We start from the raw sequence: 27355 nt of genomic DNA, 5'->3' as shown, positions 1-27355 counted from the left end.
TGATCTTCCAGTGCCCCACCTGACATCAGAAACAGGAAACCTTGCACGGGGCCTGATTTTTCTCCCTTTTGCTAACACCACAATGGGTACAGGTCACCAGTAGGGCATAAGAACTTCTCCTGCTCAGGGTAAGCACCATCCATTGGAATGTTAGCCAGCAGCCGATCATTCAGGGACGTTATAAGTCTCATCGAAGGTAATTTGAAAACTCATCACTACAGCCCAGCCCCCATTGCCCCATTTAGGGGGACCAGGAAATCCCATCACTTCATGGACATTCTACTCCAAGTGTACCCAAACTATGACCTGAAGGCCAAATACCAATGTAATTTTCTATGGCCCCCACCATAGAACTTTCCTTTGCCCAGGAAGTCTCAGTCAATGGAAGGGGGGTGACCACCAGCAAAACAACGACTTCATGTCTTTCTCTAATAAGGTTTTATAAAAGTTTCCACCATACATGACCCACCAAAAACATGACAACAATGAATGTACAACAAACCAACAAGAAAACAGATTGAATCAAGTCCATTATTTTTGAATGTTCATAAAATATCGATGGCCTCAAAAAGAGAAGGCATGTTCGATCTGGGATTGTCTCTCTCCTTGGCATCCTTCCTTGATCAATGAAACAATAAAACCAACCTCTGATTCTGCCTTCATCTCTTGATAGGGAAAGAGGTAGCACGTCGGGAACAGACCTGAATTTCGGGCAACTGGTAGATGCTTTCTATGTAATGCAATATGTTGGAAATGCTTTTTAATTTATTTTAATTTTTTATCATGTCAGAAGCAAATTGAGAATATGCTGCAAGTTGCTTCTGGTGTGAGAGAATCGGCGGTCTACAAAGACTGGCTGTTAGGAATTATGGGAGTTGAAGTCCAAAACACCTGGAGGGCCAAAGTTTGCCCACGCCTGCACTAGAGCTTGGATCCACTTAAAATACACTTTAGGGAGGGCGCTTTAAACAGCAAAGCCAGATAAGTCCTGGGCCTCACCAAACTACAAACCGCAGAATTCGGTGGTAGGCAAAAACTGGATTTAAAGTGGATTTATGCTCAAGTGCAGTGGTTCTCAACCTGTGGGTCCCCAGATGTTTTGGCCTTCAATTACTGGTCTAGAACTACTGGTCTAGTGTGATGAGGCAGTAAGAAGCTAAAACTGGGTGTAATGCAATAGTTAGGCTTTCAAAGTGTTTTGGCCTTCAGCTCCCAGAATTCTTGAGAGCTGGCCGATTTAGTTGCTATTTCTAGGAGTTGGCGTCTCCATGGATTTGTTTCCAGTGGAGCACAGAACATGGGGGAATCAGGGCCGCGTTCGCTTTTTGCCGGAATTGTACGCTGGGCGTTCGTGGCCTCCCTCTTTGGCGTCCGCTGCTGGGCCAATCCGGTGCGGTGGCGCTCTTCCTACCTGCCTGGCCCCGCCCCCTCCCCCCTCCCCGTGGCCCCGCCCCTAAAAGCACATTCCGAAAGCGTCCTCCGGGCAGAGCTGCGTGGCCGGAGCCGAGATGCAGGACTGCACGGGCTGCGCGCTCGCGCTCTGCCTCGCGCTCGCTCTCCCTTTGCTGATGCTCCTGGTCGCGCCTTGCATCAGGTCGGTAGCTCCTGGCAGCCCTTGTTTACAACCCGGTGGGTGTAACCAGGCAGGGGCAAAGTTTGGCCCTCCAGGTGTTTTGGACTGCAACTCCCACCATTCCTAACGGCCTCAGGACCTTTAGGAATGGTGGGAGTTGCAGTCCAAAACACCTGGAGGGCCCATCTTTGCACATGCATAGCTAACCAGTGCCTATTAGGCGATAGGAGTGAATCATTTCTATTCTGGGGAAGAGAGAATGGTCTTCAAGGACCAATGCAAGGTCCCTGTGGTGCTGCTACCTGATATAATTCCCTGAAGCATTTATCAGATTAGATGATTCTTGAACTTCTTAGGAGAAAAAGAGCCTTTCTTGCAGCTCTCCTGAAATGCCGCGCAGGACTACAAACATGGTGACATGGCCCCGAAAACTCACAGCAACCCAGCTGTGTATGCTGTTTGAACATCGAGGATGAAATGGTCCCCACATGAAAGCTTGAATGGTGTTTGTGGAGGACACTGGCAGAGTTTGGGTTACATGTTCCTGGAGCTCACTATAACCTGCGTGTCAGTTGAGGAAGGGCCATTGGTGTCTCCTGCTCAGTGGGAATTATAGCTGTTTGTGGAGGCGGGAGGCTGTAAGTGGACACCTCCGCCACATACACATTTATGTGTATAGATTGCTGGGCTTGGTCCCCATATAAACAACCCCGAGTCCCTTCAGGGAGGTGGGGCGGGATACAAGAATAAAGATGTTATTGTTGTTATTATTATTATTCAGTGATATTTCAATAGAAATATCAGAGGTGGGAAGTATCAATAACACAGTTACCTGCAATGAATTTCTTTTGAGACAAATGAAAGTTTGATAGAATCACATTTCAAAAGTGAGCAGTGAGGTTGCATGGGCCATCCCCTGGTTTGGTATGACATATAACATGTTGTAGTTTTAAAAGATAATTTTTCAGAGGGATTTTGAGAACAGCTTTTGATTTTTATGCCAATTCCTCTTAAAAAACAATCTGTGGTATTTGTGCTGTTGTACCTGAGCTGCTTTAAATGTCTTTAGTGCAAACGTGTATTAATTTTCCATCTGCTTGGGGAAGTGATTCTCAACCTGTGGGTCCCCAGATGTTTTGGCCTTCAGAAATCTGAACAGCTGGTAAACTGGCTGGGATTTCTGGAAGTTCATACAATCATAGACTCATAGAGTTGGAAGAGACATCACGGGCCATCCAGTCCAACCCCCTGCCAAGAAGCAGGAAAATTGCATTCAAAGCACCCCCGACAGATGGCCATCCAGCCTCTGTTTACAAGCCTCCAAAGAAGGAGCCTCCACCACAGTTGTAGGTTAAAACACCTAGGGACCTACAGGTTGAGAAACACAGGCTTGGGGGATGTTGGTTTGCCTTCCTGTTTGAGCAAGGAACCCCACAGAGCCAATGTCCATGCTATTGCTTTCAAGGAATAGTAATTATTTATTAATTGGTATTGGACCTATCTCCACTTAAGGCAATGTCTTGATTTCCCCACAACAAAGTCCATACTTAAAGTTTGAAGATAACTGGTTGTTCTTGAAGTCGCTGGTCATGGATGATTTCGGAGACGAAGGACAGATGAAAGTTTCCTGTGATCATTTTCTCTAGTAGAGGGGCCTCTGGGGTGTCCAATGCCCAAGGTGATCAGGCCTATTGAGGCCTGGCACCTTGCTGAAGGCGCTGGAAACTCTACAGGCTGTCACTGACCAGTTGTAGATCAGTATGGCCAAATGAGTTCCCAGAACAGTAGTAGTAATAGTAAAGGTCAAGGTTTTCCCCTGACATTAAGTCTAGTTGTGTCCAACTCTGAAGGTTGGTGTTCATCTCCATTTCTAAGCCGAAGAGCTGGTGTTGTCCGTAGACACCTCCAAGGTCATATGGCCGGCATGACTGCGTGGAGTATTGGCTTGAAATGGCTTGTCTTGCTTCCAAGATTCCCGGGTGATATTACGTAACTCTAAACTAAAGATGGCTCTCTTTCCCTGGGCAAACTTACTGCTCTAAACCAGAAAGGGTTTCCTAAGTTCCACCCTCATAAAACTAACAGAAAAATAGCTATTCTCAAGCTGGGGGTGAGACAGCCTAGCAAGATGAGCTGGGACTTAAGACAGTTCCATCGTAGTATTTGAAGGATAAGTAAAGTGGGCAAATGTGGATATAAAAAAAGGGAAAAGGCCTGACAGATTAGTGGCATTGCACCTAACCTGCCTGTTTCTAGATTGCTTGTACTGTACAGTGTTCCCTCACTACTTCGCGGTTTGCTTTTCGCGTCCTCGCTATTTTGTGGGTTTTCAATAAATATTAATGTACACAATTTATCGCAGCATTTTTGCTGTTTCGCGGGTTTTTGCAATGTGCGGGCTTAGAAAGAGTTTTGAAAGGTGGGGAAAGGGAGAAATAAAGGGAAAGGGGGGAGGGGAGGGAAGGGTTGGAAATAAAAAGGGTAATTTAGCTTCCATTTTTCTTCTCTGCTGGTGTACTGTATATTGTAACTGCTAAAATAAAGTGAAAATAAAGATTTTCACTTATTGAGGGTGGTCCTGGAACGTAACCCCCTGTCTTAAACCATCAAAGTACATTTTTAAAGAAACCAGTACAGGCAGTCCCTGAGTTACAAACATCTGACTTAGTACCATCTCTAGGAAGGGAAATTCACTCCCGGAAGACTTATCAATAATAATAAGAATAAAACTTTATTTATACCCCGCCACCATCTCCCCAGCGGGGACTCGGTGTGGCTTACATGGGGCCATGCCCAGAGCAAAACAATAAAACAAGTATGAATACAACATAACACAGAGCAATAAACGATACAGTAAATAATAATATACAATATACACTACAACGCAAATCACAAAAAACAGTAAAAACAGGGCCGGCATGAATACAAAGATTAAAACTCGGGTGAGAAAGATAAGGGAATGGAGACCACGGGGAGCAGGGACATACGAAGGTGGAACCGTCTAGAGGAAAGATGTTGGAGAGGAACAAGAAGAAGAATAAAAACAGTTACTCTCCAAAAGCACAGCGGAAGAGCCATGTTTTTAAATCTTTTTTAAAAGCTAACAGAGTGGGAGCTTGCCTGATCTCAATGGGCAGTGAGTTCCATAGTCGAGGGGCCACAACAGAAAAGGCCCTCTCCCTAGTACCCACAAGGCGGGCTTGGGAAATAGGAACTGGTGTAAGGAGGGCCTCCCCAGATGATCGGAGAGATCGGGCAGGTTTATAGTGGGAGATACGGTCACGAAGGTAGGTGGGTCCCAAACCGTTTAGGGCTTTATAAGTGATGGTCTGCACCTTGAATTGGGACCGAAAGATGAACAGCAGCCAGTGGAGCTCTTTAAATAAGGGAGTAGATCTCTCCCTGTAACTTGCCCCCATTATTAATCTGGCAGCCGAGCGTTGGACCAATTGTAATTTCCGGGCCGTCTTCAAGGGAAGCCCCATGTAGAGCGCATTACAGTAGTCCAGTCTAGAGGTAACTAAGGCATGGACCACTGTGGTCAAGTCAGACTTCACGAGGTATGGTCGCAGTTGGCACACAAGTTTGAGTTGTGCAAAGGCCCTCCCGGCCACCGCCGACACCTGCGCCTCAAGCGTCAACGCTGAGTCCAGGAGGACCCCCAAACTGCGGACCTGTGATTTCAGGGGGAGTGCAACCCCATCCAGCACAGGTTGCCACCCAATACCCCGATCCGACGAGCGACTGACCAGGAGGGCCTCTGTCTTGTCAGGATTGATCCTCAGCTTGTTCCTCCTCATCCAGTCCGCCACAGCAGCCAGGCACTGGTTCAGCATCTGAGGGGCTTCCTTGGAATTAGATGGAAACGAGTAGTGGATTTGCGTGTCATCAGCGTAGAGATGGCAACACCCTCCAAAACTCCGGATGACCTCTCCCAGCGGTTTCATGTAGATCTTAAATAGCATGGGGGATAAGATAGACCCTTGCGGGACCCCACAGGTCAAAGGCCAGGGGTCCGAGCAGGTGTCCCCCAGCTTCACCATCTGGGAACGGCCCTCCAGGAAGGACTGGAGCCACTGCAAAACAGTGCCACCGAGTCCCATCCCAGAGAGCCTCCCCAGAAGGATACCATGGTTGATGGTATCGAAAGCCGCTGAGATGTCCAAGAGAACCAGCAGGGTCACACTCCCCTTGTCCAGTTCCCTGTGGAGGTCATCCACCAAGGCGACCAAAGCCGTCTCGGTGCTGTGCCCAGGCCTGAAGCCAGAATGAGAGCGGTCCAGAAAATCAGTGTCATCGAGAAACTCCTGGAGCTGCATGGCCACCACCCGCTCCAGAACCTTGCCCAGAAATGGGAGGTTGGAGATTGGTCTGTAGTTGTTACAAACAGATGGGTCTAACGAGGTCTTTTTTAATAGCGGTTTTACCACCGCTTGCTTAAAACAAGATGGAACTGACCCCTGACCCAGAGAGGCATTTATTATGGCTAAGAACCACTCCAACAACCCATCTTTGGCCAGCTTAACCAGCCAAGATGGACAAGGATCCAGAGCGCAAGTGGTCGCCCTCACAGACCCAAGAATCCCCTCCACGTCATCAGGAAGAACAAGCCAGAAAGAATCCCACAAAATTGGACCGACAGGTGCCTCGGTTACCTCCGCTGGAACTACAGTTAAGCTGGAGTCCAACTCATGATGTATCTGAGCGAATTCGCTGCACCAAGTTGCCAAGTCATCGGGGAGCTCCTGGGCCTCAGCAGGCCGCAAAAGCTCCCCAACAACTCGGAACAACTCCGAAGGCCTATTGGCCGCAGACGCTATGCGGGCAGTCGTGAAAGCTTTCCTGGCTGCTCGCAGAGCCACGGAGTAAGCCTTAATGGCGGCTTTAGCCCGTGCTTGGTCAGACACATCCCGAGATTTCCTCCAGATGCACTCTAGTCCCCTCCTCGCACGCTTCATCACAGCCAGCTCCTCAGTGAACCAAGGAATCATGGGGAAAAATCTCCACTGAAGCTTTATCACCAATCCTTGTTTCTACAGCAAGCCACCCTTTTAAAAATCCCATTAGCACAGGGGCAGAAAGTGAGGTCAAATCTTCTGAACGGGCCACAGACAGCAAAACAAAAACCGCAGGGGTGCGAACCCTTCCCTATGCTGTCCAGAGCAAATATATATGACTGGAGTTACACTTAAGAAATGTACCTGTTCTGTTACATACAAATTCATTTTAAGAACCAAACTACAGAACTTATCTTGCGTGTAACAAGGAGACTGCCTGTATTTCTGGACTATTTTGGATAAGAGGATACCTCACCTGTATTCAAGAACTTGAAAACATGATTAAGTAACATTTTTTGTTTGTTTTTATAGGAAGTTTATTGCAGGAGGCAAATGTACGTCTACAGCGAAGCTGAATGGGAAGGTTGTAGTGATCACAGGAGCCAACACAGGCATCGGGAAGGAGACTGCCAAAGACCTTGCAGGAAGAGGCAAGTTGTTCACCCCCATCCATCAGAGGTTATTCCCTGTAACAAAGGTTCATCAGGAAATACAACAAAATTGTAAATAAATTGTAAATAAAACTGTGGCCATCACTGCAGCTGTAACCTTTTCAAGGGACCTTTTTTGCTATTTTTAAATCGTCAAGTAATGTAAAATATCAAATTTCAGTAATTCTTTTCAGTTTAAAAAATTATACTGTAAACCATAGTTGCGGTAACTTCCTTTCTAGCACTGCATATGGACGCAGAATATACCAGGCCATATTTATCCAAGGCAGGGTTGGACAAAGCGTTGCCTCGGATCCACATTGTAATCCACCTTGAGTCTCAATTTTGGGGAAAAGGTGGCATATATTTGGTGGTGGTGATGATGATCATAGAATCGTAAGGCCATCCAGTCCAACCCCTGCCATGCAGGAACACAATCAAAGCACCCCTGACAGATGACCATCCATCCTCTAGAAGCATCCCCCTAGAAGCCTTCAAGAGTTGCAATTTACCATCTCATAATATTTATTTATTTATTTATTTATTTACAGCATTTATATTCCGCCCTTCTCACCCCGAAGGGGACTCAGGGCGGATCACATTACACATATAGGCAAACATTCAATGCCTTTTAACATGGAACAAAGACAAGACAAACATAGGCTCCGAGCGGGGCTCGAACTCATGACCTCCTGGTCAGAGTGATTCATTGCATTTAATTGCACTGGCTTGCTCTCCCGCCTGCGCCACAGCCCATGGAGTCATGGTGGCGCAGTGGGTTAAACCCTTGTGCCGGCTGAACTGCTGACCTGGAAATCTGAAGTTTGGTGGTCCGAATCCATGAGACAGGATGAGCTCCCGTCTGTCAGCCCTAGCTTCCAATGCAGGGACATAAGATGGTAACACAGCTGGGTGTCCCCTGGGTAATGTCTTTGTAGATGGCCAATTCTCTCACACCAGAAGCAACTTGCAGTATGTTCTCAATTCGCTTCTGACATGATAATTTTTTTCCATAATATTGAAATCCCTTACATTTGGCATTAAAAAGCCATCTATTTTGCAAAACTGAAGTGACTTTCTGTCCCCTTCTGGATTTCCCCCCATATTTTTGGCAGTTCAGGCAATCCATTAGAATTTCCCAGGGTGGAAAGCTGGTTCTTAACCTTATTGGAAGAAGTTTACCACAAACCAGTAATGCTCGGAGCATTTGTTTCTGTCCCACTGTTTTTTGTGTTGGAAAAAAGAGCTTCTACCCTGCTTTGCACTTGTTTAGCAATCATCAGTTTTGCAGGACAATGAAGTGTCACTCAGGCCTTGGAATAATTCCTCTGTTGGACAACAGCGCCCAGACCTCTCTATGCAGCACAGTCATGTTGTTTGAAGAATTCTGCCATTTGTGGTCTAACAAAGGAACTATTTTTGTAGAGAAGGCAATTTACTGTCCTTCACCTCATTTGTGTGATTAATTTTTTCCTACATTTCTTTGTTGCAGGTGCTAGAGTCATCCTTGCTTGCAGGGATATGGTAAAAGCAGAGGCTGCGGCCAGTGAAATCCGGACCAAGACAGGGAACCAGCAAGTTATTGCAAAGAAATTGGATTTGGCAGATACCAAATCCATCAGAGAATTTGCTGAGAATTTCCTGGAAGGTATGTCAGAGAGATCTTGATCCTTTGGTTGTCTGTTTCTGGCTGATGAGTTGGTTCAAGGTATATCTGAACATCTGAATATATAATAATGTTTTGAATAAACCTGGAAGTAATTTTTGCTGAAAATTTTGCTGTGTCTGAAACTGCTGTGATTTTCTCCTGAACAGCAGTAATTCATAATCAAATGTTTATAGAAAATCGTTTTTCTTACAACTTTTCAATTGGCATGAGATTTTTACTGTCAAGCTAATTTAAATATATTTAAAAGTTTACAGTGATCTGTTTCCTTTTTTGAGGGGGGTTGTTTGTTTTAGCTCCACAATAATCTTGCTACTCTTAATACATCTCCAATTAAAAAGATTACAGTAAGTTTATGGATCCTCCAAAATTGCAACAGGAGTCCAGCTTAAACATTATGTCCATGTCATTTCTTTAAAAGTATCTGCAGTGAAGAAACTGTTCTGCTAAAATTAGATTTTCTACTAAACCATGTTTGGGATGAATATTAATGATGCTTCTATTAAAGAAAAATAATTTAAGAGAAGATATTTCTACAAAATTATTAGAAAAAAATTGATAGGATTTTTTAAACGACTGACTTCAAGCTACATAGGCTTACATGCAGAAATTATACATGCTGTTTGTATTGCCTTTTTAAAGGATCTTACCTACCTTACAAGGTTGGTAAGTGGCCCACCTTGCAGGACTGGTGTGCAGCCATTTTGTGGACAGGGCTGATTGTGTAGCCATTTTGCAGGCCTTACTTGCAGAAGCTCAGCAGAGCAAGGGGGAGGAGCAGTCAAGCAGTCATCACAATGGATGCAGTCAGATTGGCTGATGCAATTAAGAAGTTGCTTAGCAACTGGAGATGGGCGGAACTAAAGTGACAGTTGGAGCCAAGGAGCCAGAGAATTCTTTTTCAGTTGAAGTTTGGAATTCAGGCAGTTAGGAGTTAGGGTTTGGAATCCAGCCAGTTAGCAGTTGGTTTTTGGAATTCAGTCAGTTGGGAACTGTTTTGACAAGGGAGGCCCTTGGAGGAATATAGTTGAAGTCTTCCCGAAAGGAAGGGCTGAGAATTATATTGTGAACTCTAAAGTCTAGAGTGTTGCTGTTTAAATCCCAGGAGAAGTGGATTTAAAAGTAAATTGTCCTGTTTGTGTTTCCTTAGTGAAGGAACATGTTTACACAGAAACCAGGTTATAAGACCATCCTTTGAAGAGAAAAGCATAAGCCTTTAATGAAACTGCTAAGCATCTTTACTGTTCAATGTTAATGAAACCATCATGCATATTAACTGTTCAAACTACAAATAAACAACAATTTCTTGTTTTTCCTCACATAAAGTGCCATGTGTCTCTCTCAATCTCCTAACCTAGAAGAGGCTCCTGAATAAAGCATTGGTGGCAGCATTGGTAGAGGTAGCGAGTTTGAATTCTCTACATTTTGATGGCAGCAGAAATAAAAGCCTTTGCAATTCTGGCAATTTGAAAAATCCTCTCTGTTCTATAATGTTGAAACCCCCCCAATCCTCCATAGCTTTGCTCTGAGATTGTAAGAATATAATCATGAGAGGGTCTGCTGTTGAACTCTGGTTCCCATTAATTTTGGCCAGTTGTGAGGGATGATGGGAAGAGAAATTCATCAACTGGTCACTTGTTCTACAGCTCTGTTTTGGGGGAAAGGAGAGTTGTAGATCCTGTGGTTCATAGACAGCTGTGAGGCAAATCCAGTGGTATAAGGATTAAGATTTTATTTTAGGCTTCCCCTTTTTTAATGTGCCCTGTGTTGTTTCTTGCAGAAGAGAAAGAACTTCATATCCTCATTAACAATGCTGGAGTTATGATGTGCCCCTATTCCAAGACAGCAGATGGCTTTGAAATGCACTTTGGAGTCAATCACCTTGGTAAAGTCCTGAAATATGGGTTGGATAAATGACTTATTCCTCTCACCAAAACAGATTTTTCCCCATTAGACTGTAGTACAGTATGTCCCTGTCCCCCCAGCCCCATGTATCTGTGTGGGAGACATTCCCAAATGTATCGTGGTATAGTGAAATCTATTGAAATGAATTACTTCTGCCAGTTGTTACCATACAGTCAAATAACAATGGAACGTTACTATGAAAATTATTATGTCCAGTGTTAATCGTGTGGAAGTATAGCATAAGATAACTCTTTTTCAAATGGGCAGTTCAGCTAATGCACAAGCTCAGTGGTTTGGCTTTGAAATATGTATTACAATATTACATTGCTATTGCCAGAGAATTGGTGATCTTGCTCATTAGGATGAGAAGACTACTGGACTGTAGATTGCGGGTGTGTGTTAAATCCTGTGTCTTGATCCTGATTTTACACACCCTTTTTATTTTATTCATCTATTCTCCCTTTCTCACAGTAATAGGATTCAAGACAACTAAGAGCATATTTCAACAATACAAATTAAAAATGATACAAAGTCTTTTATAAGTCAACACTAGTACTTTGAATTGATGTGATCTCTCTCCCCCCCCCCCCCCCCCCAAACCGACTTGGGTACATATCCACAATGTTAGTTGCTAGATTGTGCTAGGAATAGAGTTGGAAAAAGTTGGTTTGTTTGGACTGTAGTATTCACTGACATGTTCGTCGTTAGGTTCTTGGACTTGAAACTTGAAAGAGTATTATTTCTGATCTCTACCAGATGGGTACCTTCTTAAGCATCTAGTTTTTCACCCATTTAGCGATATACCTGAGAGAACTTACTTCTGCCTACATATATAGGCTGCTTAAATGAATTGCAGCAACTCACTATCCTTGGAGAAACACAGCAGATGCATGTCAGTTGGCTGCTTAAAAACCCAAGGATTAATAAAACATTACAATCAATTCACTACACAGAACAGCTAATGCCTAAACACTACAAATATGTTTAAATTCTTGTGCAGGAAGAAACCTGCACTAGATGGCATTTGAAATCCTTGTAACTCTGTGGTTTTATGCATAACCTCCCCGAGAATTGCTATGGCTTTGATGTGGTGTTTAATATCATGTTAAATTTGATTTGTTAACATCTTCCTTTTAATTTTTTCAAGTGTTAACATGAAAAAATTACAGCTTACAGCTTAAGTGGATAGTTTCTTAATTGAATTTTGTGATTACAAATTATTACATCCTATTAAAAAAAGCTACTTGCTTTTGTAGTGATGCCACAGCTGAATGCCAACGAATTGGATTCCCCTTACAATCGTTTATTATCTTTTATAAATGCAAATCTACAAATACATCTGTGATTTGGTTTTATATCCATAAAGAACCATAGGCCAAAGGGCGGAAAAGAAATATTTGAGCAGTAAAGATTGCAAATATAGCATTATAGTACTGTGGGGACCAAATCCTCAGACATTCCTGCATGCACTGAAACAGTTGCATTTGATTTGCTAGACTTGTTAAAATGTGTACCTACCTTTCCTTTATAACCCTTTATAACCCAAGATGGCTCTTCAACACCATGGGTTATAATGCCTTTCAGAAATCTTCAGTTTTTCATTAATGCAGTGTACAAACATTTGGGATGCAAGCCTGCTTTCCTGCAGATCTTTGGGGAAAAAACAGTTTTGCTGTATCAAAAGGAGAGAGATGGGGGTGGTAGTGGGGGAAGAGAAGGGATCTACATTAATTGCTGCAATAACATGTTTCATGCGTATGTCTATGTTTGATGTTTTTATAGTTTTAATGGTTTAATCTAGTTGTTTTTGATTGAGATATGTGATATATTTGTGTGTGTGTATATATATATATATATATATATATATACACATGAGGCATTGAATTTTGCCATTTATTATGTTATAAACCGCTTTGAGTCCCCCCAGGGATGAGAAAAGCGGTATAGAAATGTAGTTAATAATAAATAAATAAATAGATAGATAAATAATTCAAAGACTCTGGCAGAAACTAGTGCAGGTGGTCCCGGTAGTGATGGGCACACTGGGTGCCGTGCCAAAAGATCTCAGCCAGCATTTGGAAACAATAGACATTGACAAAATTACGATCTGCCAACTGCAAAAGGCCACCCTGCTGGGATCTGCGCGCATCATCCGAAAATACATCACACAGTCCTAGACACTTGGGAAGTGTTCGACTTGTGATTTTGTGAAACGAAATCCAGCATATCAATCTGGTTTGCTGTGTCATAATAAAATAATAATAGTAATAATAATAATAATAATAATAATAATAATAATAATAATAATAATAATAATTTCCCCTTTGTAGGGCACTTCCTTTTAACATTTCTGTTGACTGAGTGCCTGAAGAAATCTGCACCATCTCGAATAGTCAACGTGTCCTCCTTGGCTCATCATGGAGGGAGGATTCGCTTTGAGGACCTCCAAGGCGAGAAAAGCTATCAATGGGGCCTGGCCTATTGCCACAGCAAGCTGGCGGGTATCCTTTTTACCCGGGAGCTTGCCAGACGACTGCAAGGTGAGTTGGAAGCCTGGCACCGTGGTCTTATTCTGTGAAGGACAGTGAATATAGCCTTGCATTATGGAAAGCAGGGATCTGGGGAGAAGTGGCTGTGTTAGGTTTAAAGTATGGCATTTCCTCTCTAGCGGTCACTGTTCTTTATTCCAAATAAATCTGCAAGGTTTGATTGGAGCTAAGGCTGTCAGGTTGAATGCAAGACTGAACTCCTGTTGCTTGATCAGGAAGGCTTAACAAAGAGGTCTTCAAGAGTTTGCCACATACTATTGCAACTAAATGTCCTTCATTGTGTGGATCTGTAGCAAGTAGTACAGCCTGTCTTTGCCCAGTGATAGGAAATCACATTCCTATAACTACAGTGATCCTTAGCATGGGTCCATACTGTCTTACATCAACATGTGAAACTTTCGGGGAGTGCTATAATTCAGGCTAAGAATAACATCCTATTTGCTTTTGCCAGATCAAAGTTCACTTTTGCAATGTGCTTAATGTTTGCATGCATGGTTGTGCTCCCTAGGTACTGGAGTTACAGTCAATGCTTTGCATCCCGGCACTGTTGCCTCTGATCTGCCCCGTCACTCCACTATAATGAATTTTTTGTGGAAGTTGTTGCCCTTCCTTTTGAAGACACCTCAAGAAGGAGCTCAGACCAGTGTCTACTGTGCGGTGGCAGAAGAACTGGGGTCAGTGAGTGGGAAATATTTCAGGTACGTTGAGGTTTAAAGACTGACCCTAGGTTCAAAGAGGTAAACGAGAGGAAAAAAATCACCCACGTGCTACTGCAACCAATTCTGACAATCAAAAGAAACCTTATAAGCACTTTGAGAAGGAATCTCAATAAAACAGTGTACAGCCATTACTTTATAAACACTTTGGGATCAATGTGATGATTAAATTGGATTTCTCCTACATCATCGAAAGAAAAAAATAGCCAACTTATAATGCATGGGTTAAATAGATGGTTGACTGTGGGTTCTAGACCACTTTCTGCTGCAATGGGCATGCCTGCCTCTCTTGTAGTTCTTTCAGTGAGAGAAACCACTAAAACAGGGAGATATGCATGTACAATAAATGAATGGGACAGGTTGAGCATCCCTTATGTCCAAGATTGCAAAATATTGCAGAATTGCCCATGTGGATAACTGAGATAGTAACTGAGATAGTAAGATAACTGAGCTTTCTGACATTTCAATTGTGCAAACCTTGTTTCATGCACACAACTATTTAAACTGTTATGTATACAATCACTTTCAGGCTTTGTGTATAAGAAGTATAAATATATATTTTTTAATCTTGGCTTCCATTTCCAAGGTATCTCATTTGCAAATACAGTTTTTCTAAAATCTGAGGGAAAACTGATACCTCAAATACATCTGCTCCCAAGCATTTCAGATAAGGGATGCTCAACCTGTAGCAGCAATTGCCTCTTTAGAAGGCTTGGAAGTCTGAATCCATCATGTCTGCCTAGAACAACGACAACATCATTTGCACTCCCGATAGTTAATGCTGATGAAAAAGATCTGTACTGGAGAACCATGAGTGCAGCACTCTTGTCCTTTAGGTTTCCAGTCTTGTTGCCCCACTCTGGCTGAAGAATCCCAGTGTCGCATAAAATACATCTGGCAGCTAGCATATACCAGTGGTGAAGGTGGTCTCCAAGATCCTGCAGAAGTATTTAAGACTTGCAAAGCATATTTTCAGGATCTCCACAAAGTGTATATATAAAGAAAGTTCTATGTTTGGAGAAAGGGATGAATGCCATTAATTTGTAATAGCAAATGAGAAGACACAAAGGAAGGAGATTTCAGCAGGTTTTTACACATTTGCTTATCTTCTCATCTAGCTGGATGTTGGGAAGTTTTGAACTATGGTAATGCTGTCTGAATTTCAATGCACACTTTCCCCTTTCTGCCACAGTGACTGTAAACCAGCCTATGTATCACCTCAAGGACGCGATGATGAAACAGCGAAGAAGCTCTGGGATGTCAGCTGTGAACTCTTAGGTATCCAGTGGAACTAAATCATGGATGACCCTTCCAAGAGAGAACAAACATTAGCAGAGCTGAAGGCCAAATATCTCATGTTCACTGGATACAAAGAAAAATCAAAGCAGATTTAGGGCCATTTCCATCTGAGTTCATTCTCAAGATGCTTGTTTCTAACAGGAGGGTAGTGTATTTTCCAGTCTAAAGCACAAATATAGAAGTATAAAAAGGCGTAGTTTTCAAATATATGCATTGGATCTTTCTCATCCAATGTGGAGATTTGTTTAGATAAATCTGAATATATTTAACCAGGATGGAGGAACCATGTTTTTGTAACTTGGGAAACTTTTGTTTATATGTTTTTCACACCCTATTCTTTTGTTAGGTCTGATTATAAAAGAGTTTTGTCTCTAATAAGCTAGTGATCAAAGCATATAATTTTGATTGAGGAGCGAGGGCTAGACCTACAGAAACTAAGGAGCCAGAGAGAAAATTCCCCAGTTGGAGCTGACTTCTTACAGTAGCTGTAGCATTTATTGCAAGAATAAAGCTAGGGATTCTTAAGTTTACATATTAAAGCCATGTGGGCTGCTTTTCTCTTAGGGCAGAACACAGATAAGCTTGAGTTCATGGTTTAAGCAGGGACACATAGGTCTTACCTAATCTCTTTTCTCACATCTAAATTTCTGAGAATTTACCAGATTGAGATATATGCTATAAATAGCCTTGGGAGACTTACCTTGAAAGATAACTGAAAAATTGATGAGAGATTTTAGCCTCCCTGTAAATCAGCCATCATTATTACATGTAATTTAAATCCTCTATATCTTCTAAATCTTTATCAGGACAGCAGTGTTACATGCATGTGCTTTTATTTTTTATTCAGCTAAAGATGACAATTGAAGTATGTGTGTTCTTTACTGTTTTAAGGGATTGTCTCTATATCCACAGCAATTTCTTGAGAAGATTTGCAAAAGGTGAAGGTTGTTCTTTCCCGCAGAGTGCACTCTTAATCTGTTTTTTTTTTTTTGGGGGGGGGGGGGGGATTAGAAGAACAGAGCTGATAAGATAAAGTATGCTTATGGAGTCAGACCAACTTGTGAATGTCCAGCTGAATAGAATTTTCACTCCTTTATATGTCTATAACAACTGTCTATAACAAAGGTGCTAATATAAAGAATTAGAGCAGATATCCTGAAAATGTTTTCCAATGGGCTGTACTCAAACGAGTCCCGCTAGATTATAGAGGACTAAGCTTTACATTTACACCCATTTTTTCTTTGGTTGGAAGGTGCAGTACTGAAATTTCTCAGTACATTTCACTAAATAAACAGCACTGGTGTTTTGTCTTTTAGATGTTCTTTTTTAAGTTACGGTAGAGAGAGCCCCCAAATGATTCAACCTGTTGCTTTTAACATATGTTAGAGTTACACCAACAGTAATGACCAAATACATTTTATTTTTGTTGATTGGTGGCAGATGCTCATTTCCCATCCATGCTTTTAACACATGTTTATGTTTGAGCTCCTTGATTGAAATAGTTATGATGCAGGGCAGGTTTTGCTGGTAAGAAAGTGATCCTTAGCAGGAGTTACTAAGGAATTTTGAGTTACAAACAATGTAAAGTGCATAAAGTACAGTGCAAGGGGAAACACAGATTAATCATTTATACTCATTAAATACATGTTTTTCCCTCTGCAAAAATGCCTGAGAGATATCTGATGAAAGTGTGACATATGCAGCAAAAACTTCAGCTATTAAAGAACAAAGTGACTTAAAATACACAATCAGTGCTGCTCTTCTCTTCTTCCCTGGAGAAAAGCATCTCAGTACCCCACCCAACCAGATTAGAATGGAAATTTAGTTCAGACAGACAACAAAAGCAGCTTTTGTAAGCGTTGCATTCCTAATGAGATAAACTTCAAAGTCTGGGAGGTGGGAGAATCTGGAAGCTAAATGTAGCCATCCCCAACAGTGTAAGCTGCAAGCTATTTCTGAGCACCAGATCCAATGAGCCAAAGCGTAACTGATGTCTGTGTCTGTGACAACACTCATAAGACATGAGGTCAATCAGGACCTTGGTTTTTCTAGAAACTGGGCTCACAATCACTGAGATTTTCAATCAAGTTCAGTTGGAAAACAAGTCACCTAACAAAATGACACGTTCAAATAATAAAGAACAAACATATATGAAGAACTGTTTACATTCCAAGACACAGAAAGAACTATTCCTTAACTCACATTTGTGACGGATAAAATGTCAGATAACATCAGATTCCTTTTACTTAGAACAAAGAGAAGGGACACAACAGGAAGGTCTCTTGTTTACTCTCAACAGCTTGTTATAGTCCTGGGCGATTGACAGAAGGAAAAAGGAGCACTGCCACACCCAGAAGTACCCAGGAATGGCAATTTGTCTTGTAAAACCACATGCTGCCTTTCCCCATATCTTTATAAAACCATGAGCAACTTGCTTGGCTAGTTGTGGATCCATTGGGAATGGAAAACTGGCTCCTAGACCATGTCCTTTCCGGATTTAGGGATTGTTAAATACCTCTCAACCGATTTAGAAGAAAGTGGTATCTTCACCCAATTTGGAAAAGGATGACAAAAGATGAGTATTAGACAACTCAGGATTCAGAAGGGTATATATCAATTTCTAAATTGACTTGGAGCAGACATATTATTAACTTTTTAAAAACATAAAATGTGCTTATTTTGAGAATAAAAATGCGGGATGGGCAGCAAAATACCAGGGGAAATAGGCTGTCCAGGGATTGCACATCCCCCACCTGTTTCAACATATTCAGATAATTTATTTGGGTGATCAGTTACAAGATCCTTAACATTCCTTCCTTTTCACTGCTTGCAACGGCTAGGCAGAACATACCATTGTGACCTTTTCAGCCACTTATCTTATTCAGCACCTGTTTTGTTCAGAAGAGTCAAGCTACGCACACAGGAGCCAATAAGGCTTTCAGGAACTGCCTCCAGGCTCAGTGATACCCTTTTCAAACAGAAGAACACATTTCATCACTGTAAAGTATATCATTGTTTTCAAGTTCCTACTAAAAATGGCACATACTGTACTTTCTATACAAAAGTAAACCATAGCAGATAACCACAATCTGCTGAGCGTAACATCTGTTTCCTAATTAGAAAGTAGCATTTTCTTCTGTTTTATGACTTTCTATGTTAGACAAAGCCAGCTCCAAATTAGCAGGTATGGCTTTTGAAATAATGCTATAATGCCCTAAGCGGCACATGTCTTAATGGGAAGGGACGAATCCTTGGCTAAAGCAAGACTGAAAGATCAAAAAAGATGAGGATGATGGAAGAGAAGGAAGGAAATGAATGACTAAACACTTCTGGTAGAGGTAGTTGGTTGTCATCAGGACATGACTGGCACTTTTAGGAACTGGATCCTTTCCCTTTCATTGGAGGCATTTAAGTAGCTGTTTTTCAACTTGCTACTAAATGCAGACTAAGCTGTACTAACCAGCACACATAGTCTTCCCTTTATAGAAACACCAAACTACACAATAGTCATTTCTTGGAAGTTTGGGTGAGCCAACTTCTTGGTTTGGTGTGATGCACTGAAAGCCATTGGGCGCAAATGGCCTGCACGACATCCTCTCCGCTATCCTCAGCCAACTGTCGGACATGCTGGACCAACTGCACGGCCCTCGTGTTTTCCTGTTTCACTGAGACCAGGTAGGCAGAACGTAGCTTGTGGCACCTCAGGTAGGCTTGGATCTGAAATGGACAGCAAATAAGAGTTCCACTTTCAGGATGGGACTTTAATCTTCCTTCTTAATGCAGACAGATTTACATGCTCATTCAACATGTCATCTGTTCTTGACTGTTAGGGGAAAAAATAGCATGGATGAAAACAAGGGCCCACCTGCACAAATGTAGGGTCTTTCCTGTGCCTGCAGATCTATTTTGCATCAGAGCCAAAAGGTATTCCCATGTTTCCCAGAACAACATTATACAAAAGGTCCAAATTTACAAAAGGTGATATGGTTGCTTTATTGATGTGATTCTGAAATGCACGCAAAAGAACTAATATACTAAGCTTACTAAGGATTAAGATAACTCTTGATGATGATGATGATGATAGATAATTCTTAAGATGAGTCCCACTCTGGGAGAAAAGTGAACAAATGCAATAAAATAATCTGAACTTTATGAAGCCATCTCCCTCAAACTGGAGGTAAAAGTAAACTAGTCTCAAATATACTAGATATCCTTCCCTTTTCACTATTGAGTGTCATTTTCAGTCTCATAAAAAGATTAAAACATACTCCTTAAAGTTCTCCCAGGTTTTAGTACCTATGTATATCGAAACTCAATATGAAAAATATATGGAAAAAGCAATGTGTAGTGTGCTCTCCTCTCTGAAAAGAACAACCATTTATATTCACTTGAACTGGAAAATACTGCATTTTTTCCACTGGAAGAATCAAATTATAGCATAATGAATGCCTCACAGAATACAAAAGGCTTCTTGATCATCACAAATGCCTCCAGTCTTTGTGAAAACATGCATGATAAAACAAAAGAGGAAAATGATTCTCCAGACTACATAAAACCTCCAGGTTTTCTTGTTTTCATTGGTAAGGAAGATCATGGGGGAACCTAACAAAATATTAAGCAATGATCCAACAGTCATTTTAAAAGGGAGGGAGGGAGGGAGGGAGGGAGGAAAGAAGGATGTGTTTCAAAGCCATATATTGTATGATGGCAACAAGCAGTATAATGAGTTATCAGGTTTTACTAGCCATTTTGAGCAAGAAAAAAAATCCCAAAAATAACTCCGTAAATGGAGAATATCTCATTAGTCTGTATGTTGTGGGATAGCCATCTTGTGAATGATTGAGGCTAGAGGCTGTGTGCGCGCTGGGAAAGGCATCACTCTTTCAAGGGTAAGGTTTCATTCATGGGCAGTTCGTTGTTGCAGAGATACAGCAATATCAAGTTGGGACTATTTTTCAAAAAATACCCTTTAGTCTTTCTTCTAGCATCCTTCCTCCCTTCTTTCACAGGTAACATCATTCTAATCCCCACATTATATAACACTTTGCTAGAATTGTTAATCAACTCTGTCAGCTCTAGCTTGTGGGGACATGAAAGAAGTCTCCCAGCTAACACATCCGGGCATCCCCTGGGCAATGTCTCGGTAGACGGCCAATTCTCTCACACTAGAAACGACTTGCAGTATGTTCTCAAGTCGCTTCTGACATGATTTAAAAATCAAGCATATTTTGATATTTGTTGCTGAATCTGAAAAGCACAGACCTATAGGTTGTGGGGAGGAGACGGGGAAGTAACAAAAGAACTTTGCAGAAAATAAAACAAATTGTTTCATCTTCAGAATTAGTGCTTCATATTATATTGTACTAACCTTATTTTCATCATTCTCCATATCTTGTATCAGATTGTCTAATTCCTGTATTAAAAGAAAAAGAAAAGGTATATTTGAAAGAGCAATGTGACATAATTTATGAAGCACTTTGTTCATGTGTTAAACATCTGCACGGGCTTTTGATAATTAAATGTTTACATTGCTTGAAATATTATATACTCTATCATCTGAGGTTGTCTGATTATGTATTATGGTCTTTTGGGGGGGGGGGGGTATGAACTAGTTTTTAGAAAATGAGAAAAGCCTGTTGGAGCAAATCAAAGAGTCCAATACACAAACACTCATAATCAATCCCTGATGCAGTAGAATGAATATTTATCAGAATCTTCATAGATGTACATGGTTATCTCCCTTCTGCATCTTCATGGAAGACTTCCTAACATTCTGAAAAGGCAACCAGGAGATAAAGCCCTCACAACTAGGATCCTCTCAGTATACATTTGTCGACCATTTACTGTTTGACCACAATATCAACACTAGGAAAATAAGAAGAATTCAGTCTGAAAGGCAACAGAACTTTTTAAAGCTTTCTGCTATGCTTAGAGAAAGTGAATGTCCCTTTTCTTCCCTAGATAGTCTGTAATTACCTCAGCAGGGACAGAATCAAAATCATCTAGACAGTTTAGGATGACATTGTCCCCATCATTTTTATTTGCAGCACCGGATTCCTTGATACATTTGAGGAGCTGTCTGATCTCGCTGTAATTCTGCTGCTTCACCAGCTGCCTGGCCACTTTATTGTACACTGCAGCGGCCTCCAGCTGGAAGTCCTAGGGCACAAGAACCAGTGTCATTTCAAAATGGTGAGATGCCTACCTACAACATAAGCTGGGGGAAAATAGGGATTTGTGGTAGCTGAACTATTGTACAGTACAGTAAATAATCACAAGGAGGTTGGCATCTCAATCGGGTTGGGCATACACTCCTTGAACACTGCTGTGCACTTCTGTCTCCTTCAATCTCTACTAAGGCCGTTGTTCAGCCACAGCAAACCTGGATGCCAAAAGGTAGTGTGTTTTCCTCCCAAACTGTCTAGCTGACCAATTTTAAAGACTACACTGTGACTCCCTGTCTTCACACAGAAGTACAGCCCTACAGCAAGGGATCATGTCATACGAAATGCTGATATCCTTTACAAAATGTTTGGCTGGGTAACAGAACAGATTTTTTTTCTTGTACATGCCTTTACTCTGTATCGTATTCACTTTGGTTTACTATCCCTAATATGTCTTGTCTTGTAAGACTTGACAGATTAGCTAGTTGTCTTTAAGACTACAACATTTAAATTACTTAACCAAAAATAACTAAAGCCCTTTCCACACAGCTTTACAAAATCACACAATATCTGCTTTGAACTGGATTATATGGCACTGTGGACTCAGATAACCCAGTTCAAAGAAAATATTGTGGACTATCTGCCTTGATATTCTGGATTATATGGCTGAGTGGAAGGACCCTAAAATTCAAGCAGTTATGTCTAGTAACAAAGTCCCATGTCGACCCAATCAGAATCAGCATATAACACATAAGCATTGATATTTCATCCCATACCATGACCTTTCCACAGTCTATAGAATCACAGTTGCAATAGTATTAATCCTTAGTAAATATGCATTTCATATATGCCAAATTCCTACTTCGACTTTAAGAAATAACTATAATGCAGCAAATAAGCTTACACTGTGAGCTTACTGCTCCATGTAGTTTGTAATTGCTTGCACTGACTGATAAAACCTTTCTATAAATTTACATAGAGGTCTTTCCTAGTCCTCCCTGGGAAATGGCAGAGACAAACCTCTGATCATTTGCATGCAGTGTGTGCATGACTCTTTTAGCTTATTTTTTAAGAAATATGAGAAAATGCATACAGCACATAAGTAGCAACACTATTAGTCATGGTCATCCATTTCACAGTTATATCTCAGTGAATCTGAGCTAGAGAAGCAATTCTAAGAACCTTTGTACAGCAGTCTTCAAGTGCTGCTTTCAGTAGACTGTAAACAATAGAACAAGCCAAACAAGATAATAATACAGTCTTCAACTAAATAATTATAATCTGATATTTTAGATCTGATTTTGCCCCAGTTTTCTTTGGTGTCTCCCCTTACTTTGTTTTGCTATAGAGTTGAAAGATACCAGTTTATAAATTATTAATCTCTCTGTGGCAAACCCAGGTCGAAAAAGACCGTTCAGGAATTTCAAAACTCATAAAATGCCATCATTTTTTCACAGAAAAAATAATGCTTTTGTCTTTAAAACTTTAATGTCGAAGGTAGAGTGAAAACAAACACAATTATTAAATATAGCAGCTTAATTCAAGTTTTCATAGATATCCAAACTATCCAAGATAGGAAGCTGAAAGAACACAATAATTTTCAATTGCTTTACTGATGTCTACAAGGGACCAGTGTTAGCTTTAGCGGCTTCTTAAGTGCACCGTACCTGTAGAACTCTGAATGCAATCCCAAAGCCTTCTTCAATGTTTTTGCCTTCCAAAATGACCTGGAGGAAAATCACAACAGCTTAAAAATGGGTGGTAGTGGTGAAATCATGTGTAAGTGACCAGCAGAAAATGACCACAGAGTTGTGGCACAGACCTCCTAGAGCAGGTATGGGCAAACTTCGGCCCTTAAGCGGCTGAGGGGGAAAAGGAAAGGGCCTGGGGCTGTTAGGAATTGTGCGAGTTGAAGTCCAAAACACCTGGAGGGCCGAAGTTTGCTCACGCCTGTCTTAGAGAGATGTTCTTTCAAGTTTATATAACAGCATTTATTCATAGCTTTTCCACTTTTGCAAGGGTCTTGAGTTCTTAACTCCAGCAAATAAGGAGGGCTGCCGGTGTACAGTTTATAAATGTAGCATGCAGCCAAGGTGGGATAATACTGTCTCCTTTTCCATACCTTTCAACAGATGATATATAATTTCCTTGCTATTGTAAAGGTGTGCTTTTGTTTTTTGTTTCTACAGTTTCTATTTGTACAGTATTTGTAATCTGTAACTTTAATAAAAGTTATTTTTAAAAAAACAGAAAAGAATTTCTCCTACACTACACCTTTGCACTCACACTGAGAGAAGGAGATGGAGGAAACGTCTATGTGAATACAGAGACCTCCTTACTAGACCTACTTGTTTATGTGTTAAAGTGACCTTCAGTTAGGCGCTTCCACAAATAAAACTCCATAATCCCTGGACAGAGTGATGTTTGCACAGAGCTCAAATTAAGTCTAAACACAAAAGACTGGTAAGGAGTTGGAAATGAAAAAGAAAAAGAAAATTACTTAGACATTTTTTCTTCCCAGAAAAACACTTGCTCAATCTCACCAATTTATAATTTATTTCCATAAATGTCAAGGTCCAAGAAAAAAATGAGAAATGGATGCTTCTCCCAGGGGCTTCCCCCTCCCCTGCCATTTAGATCTGTAGTTATGCCCCTTGAAAGAATCTTAAGGCTGGCTGCACCTTAGCAGCCCAGTAAACAGGAATGTAGGTTAAGCACGGATAATCCTCTGCATTCTTGCTGTTGTTGTTGTTGTTGTTTTGTGCCTTCAATTTATTTTTTACTTGTAGAGACCCAAGATGAGGTTCATGAGGTTTTCTTAACAAGGTTTGTCCAGCAAAGGTTTCCTTTTATTTTCCTCTGAGACTGAGAGGATGTGGCTTGCCAGCAACTCACCCAGTGGGTTTCCATGGCTGAGCAGGGATTTGAACTCTGGTCTCCAGAGTCACAGTCCAACTCTGGAATCATAACATCACACTGGCTCTTCACATGTACTTTGGACTAAACCTTACAATGTTCAGAGATGTTTATGGATGCGTCTTTATGACTGCAGCTATGGGCTTCTACTGTTATGATTTGTTCAAGAACTGACTAAGAAAACAGATCGGGCACCTTAAAAAAATGATAAACCTGCTCTAATCTACCACTTGGGCTTCAATTCCTTGTGCTTCCCCACCTTTCATTAGTATATTCCTTCCCAATCAGAGTGATGAAAACTTTGCATGGCATGAGACCAGTCAAAAAATTACTGTTAGTAAAAAAAAACCCTACATGATTTCAGTGTCATCTATACTATCCTGCCCATTTTATATTTAAAAGCATGCCATGACTTTAAGTGGAGTCCAGTACCTTGCAAGCAACTTCCATCTTCATTTGATTGTTCCCAAAAAGTGTGGGCACTGTAAAGGCGCCTGTGGATGAGGCCCCTTGTTTCTCACATCGATGGAGGAATTTTGTAACTTCCATCTGAAGTTCAACTGTATTGATGTGTCTAATTGGGAGAAAAATAATAAATATAGGAAAATATAGATTGCGTGGCCATTTCTTAGCAGTGCTAAGAAGAGACATGCTAGCAGAAGCATTCTGACAAGTTGTACTCCAATAAGAAGTCAATGCTTCTAGAGGTCCAAACTGTAAGTTAATTATTTGTCTTTCTTTCTGTTCTCCTTTTATCAGAAAAAAGTACCTTTTATCATATCAGCAGACAGATTTTAAAAAGTGTCTGTTAGCACTGTTGAAATAAACATTAAAAACTCATCTATTAATTCAATACAATACAGAAATTGGAGATGGATTTTAATATATTAATACTGCCAATATTAGCATTCTCACACCCATTGCACCATCAGACCAATGTCACAAAGGTCATGCTGCTGGCTGAATTTGCACAATAGTTCAGGAAATGAAGTTATGCGTGTGCACCCTTCCTGGGAATACAATTCATTTTTAACTTTATTTATCAAACAATGGCATGACATGTATTACAGGCTGCCAACCGTAGCAATTAATGCTAGCACTAGAGTTGCAGAACCTCAACTTCACTGAATGCAAACTACCTCAGATGTGAAGTATACTTTCTCACATTATCTGGATCAAATTAGCTAATACAATGAATAATAATAAAATAATTGTCAAACAGCATTTTCTTTGTACCTTGACACATCAGGAGCAGACATTTTCTTGCGGAAACTGCATGCAGACTTTTTCCTTCCTGAACTACGTGAAACTTCCTGAAGGTAAACTTTGAGGTGGTCCTTGACCTTCAAGAGCCACTTCTGCCTTTCTCCCAATTCAGTGTAAGTTTTTGCCTTGTGTGTGAAAAACCGAATGCAGGTCATAGCGGCACGAACTTGATCCTGGAATGGGGAGGAGAAATGTTTAAGTATGGCTAAGGTTTAAAATGAAAGGATCAGGTGAACCTGATTAACACACAGAACCTGATTAACACACAGAAAAAAGACAAAGCCGCTTTGTTTGAATGATTCAAAAAATGAGTCAAAGGGTAAAGCTCTATGGTTGGTTTATCCATTTTAGATTCAAGCAATATATATCACAAAGCTCTGCTGCTGGGAACAAGATAAATCACATCCAAAATCCCTGCAGGTTCTTGTGAAAAGTCTCCACAAAGGTCCACTGCATTTACAGTTATAGCACAGTAGTATATCAAAGTCACTTACCTTCATAAATTGCTGCAGCTCATACAAAATGTGGTAGTAATTCTTTTTCTGCAAGTGTTTGCAGGCTGCAATGAGATAGTCACCCCAGCTCTCTAAGCCTGGATCGATAGTTTCCAGCAAATTTTCCAACAAGTGAAGCTTTCCACCTTTATAACTTGGGACAAAGATGCCTTCAATAAACACTTCCTGTGGGCTCTCCTAAAACAGGGAAAATTAAGCTTTACCTATACCATTACTTTTGGCAGGGAAGCATACAACCAGTTAAATCACCATTGATGACACTGGGACCTCTTAGTTTCCTAAATAGAGCTCCATTTTTCAAGTTCATCAACGAGGCAGAAAAAAGTGGTTGCATATGAAAACAATAACCAGGCAAAGTTAGGACACTGCCAAATCTAGAAGATATTAGATTCTGGACAGTTCAATAGATGGTTTCCCTTCCAATCTTGTGAATACCTACCTAACAATTTGCTTTTTTAATAGGGTTAGAAACATTTAGGAGATGAAATGTCTCCTTGCTTTCTTCACTCCCGTTCTATGTTACACATCCAATATTTTTGAAGAATCTGAACCAAACCTTTGCCATTTTATGAAATGAGACATTAAAAGGGCATCTTTGAGGCAAATGATAACCCAGAACATATTGTTATTCACAACAAGATAATTAAGCAGGGTTTTTATAAAACAGAATCAAGGTCCTCATAATATTACAAGAACTGGTTGCCATAACATGTCAACACACTCCTACGGGAATGTACCCAAGTGGGAATGCAAATGATAGAGGTCCCTCTTTCGAATGCAGCTTGAGCCAACAGCAAGATAGAAACCTTGGTATGCACTCATTAATGCAATCATCAAGGTGTGTCTATCCAAGGAAAAAATGTTTGGATCCAAGGAGTACTTTGGTCTACCCTTCTGTTGGGTTATGAACAAAAAGCACATATTAACAACCCAGACCCAATGTAAACCACAGCAGGTCACTGTGCCAAATCACAAACTCATACATTGGGGAAAGTGCTGTTTTAAAAGCAGTTTGCTCTCTGGCAACTGGGGGCGGGGTGGCATTTCTAAGGCAATCAACTGAAAAGTCTACATGACCACATAAAACAAGGTATATCGAATATAGGGCACGTTTGATACTCCAAATGTTATTGTACTTCAGCTCCCATGAGCCCCAGAAAGTTGAGCAGGCAATCCAGGATGATGGGAGTTATAGTCTAACAATTCTTAGTTTCCTATTACTGAGATGTACATTATGTGGCCCTCAGATAAAGGTTGTGAATCACAACAATGACATGACAAATAATGGCCAATGGATG

General features: G+C 41.0%; 2 protein-coding genes across 4 annotated transcripts in view; one reads left to right on the top strand and one right to left on the bottom strand.

Moving 5' to 3' along the window:
* The first annotated feature begins 1435 nt into the window (after positions 1-1435).
* Positions 1436-16511, top strand: LOC100557577 (retinol dehydrogenase 12). Its single transcript, XM_062968039.1, has 7 exons — positions 1436-1594; positions 6943-7061; positions 8554-8709; positions 10508-10612; positions 12963-13172; positions 13690-13879; positions 15090-16511. The coding sequence occupies exons 1-7, from the start codon at positions 1509-1511 to the stop codon at positions 15190-15192; spliced, it is 969 nt and encodes a 322-aa protein (XP_062824109.1). The 5' UTR covers positions 1436-1508; the 3' UTR covers positions 15193-16511.
* Positions 16512-16596: 85 nt separating this feature from the next.
* zfyve26 (zinc finger FYVE-type containing 26) overlaps positions 16597-27355 on the bottom strand; it is a 59480-nt gene continuing 48721 nt past the window's right edge. For all 3 annotated transcript variants that reach the window (XM_008116973.3, XM_062968038.1, XM_062968037.1), the window contains exons 36-42: positions 26037-26234; positions 25513-25715; positions 24709-24850; positions 23028-23087; positions 21173-21355; positions 20565-20609; positions 16597-18913 (exon numbers count right to left, since the gene is read on the bottom strand). In XM_008116973.3, the coding sequence (XP_008115180.1) occupies positions 18704-18913; positions 20565-20609; positions 21173-21355; positions 23028-23087; positions 24709-24850; positions 25513-25715; positions 26037-26234 (1041 nt within the window). In that variant the 3' untranslated portion in view covers positions 16597-18703. The remainder of the gene's footprint in view (positions 18914-20564; positions 20610-21172; positions 21356-23027; positions 23088-24708; positions 24851-25512; positions 25716-26036; positions 26235-27355) is intronic.

This window comes from Anolis carolinensis, chromosome 1, assembly GCF_035594765.1.
Source record: "Anolis carolinensis isolate JA03-04 chromosome 1, rAnoCar3.1.pri, whole genome shotgun sequence".
NCBI classification, from domain to species: Eukaryota; Metazoa; Chordata; class Lepidosauria; order Squamata; family Dactyloidae; genus Anolis; species Anolis carolinensis.
The sequence above is the reverse complement of the archived record's forward strand: the minus strand, read 5'-3'. Positions and strand labels throughout refer to the sequence as shown.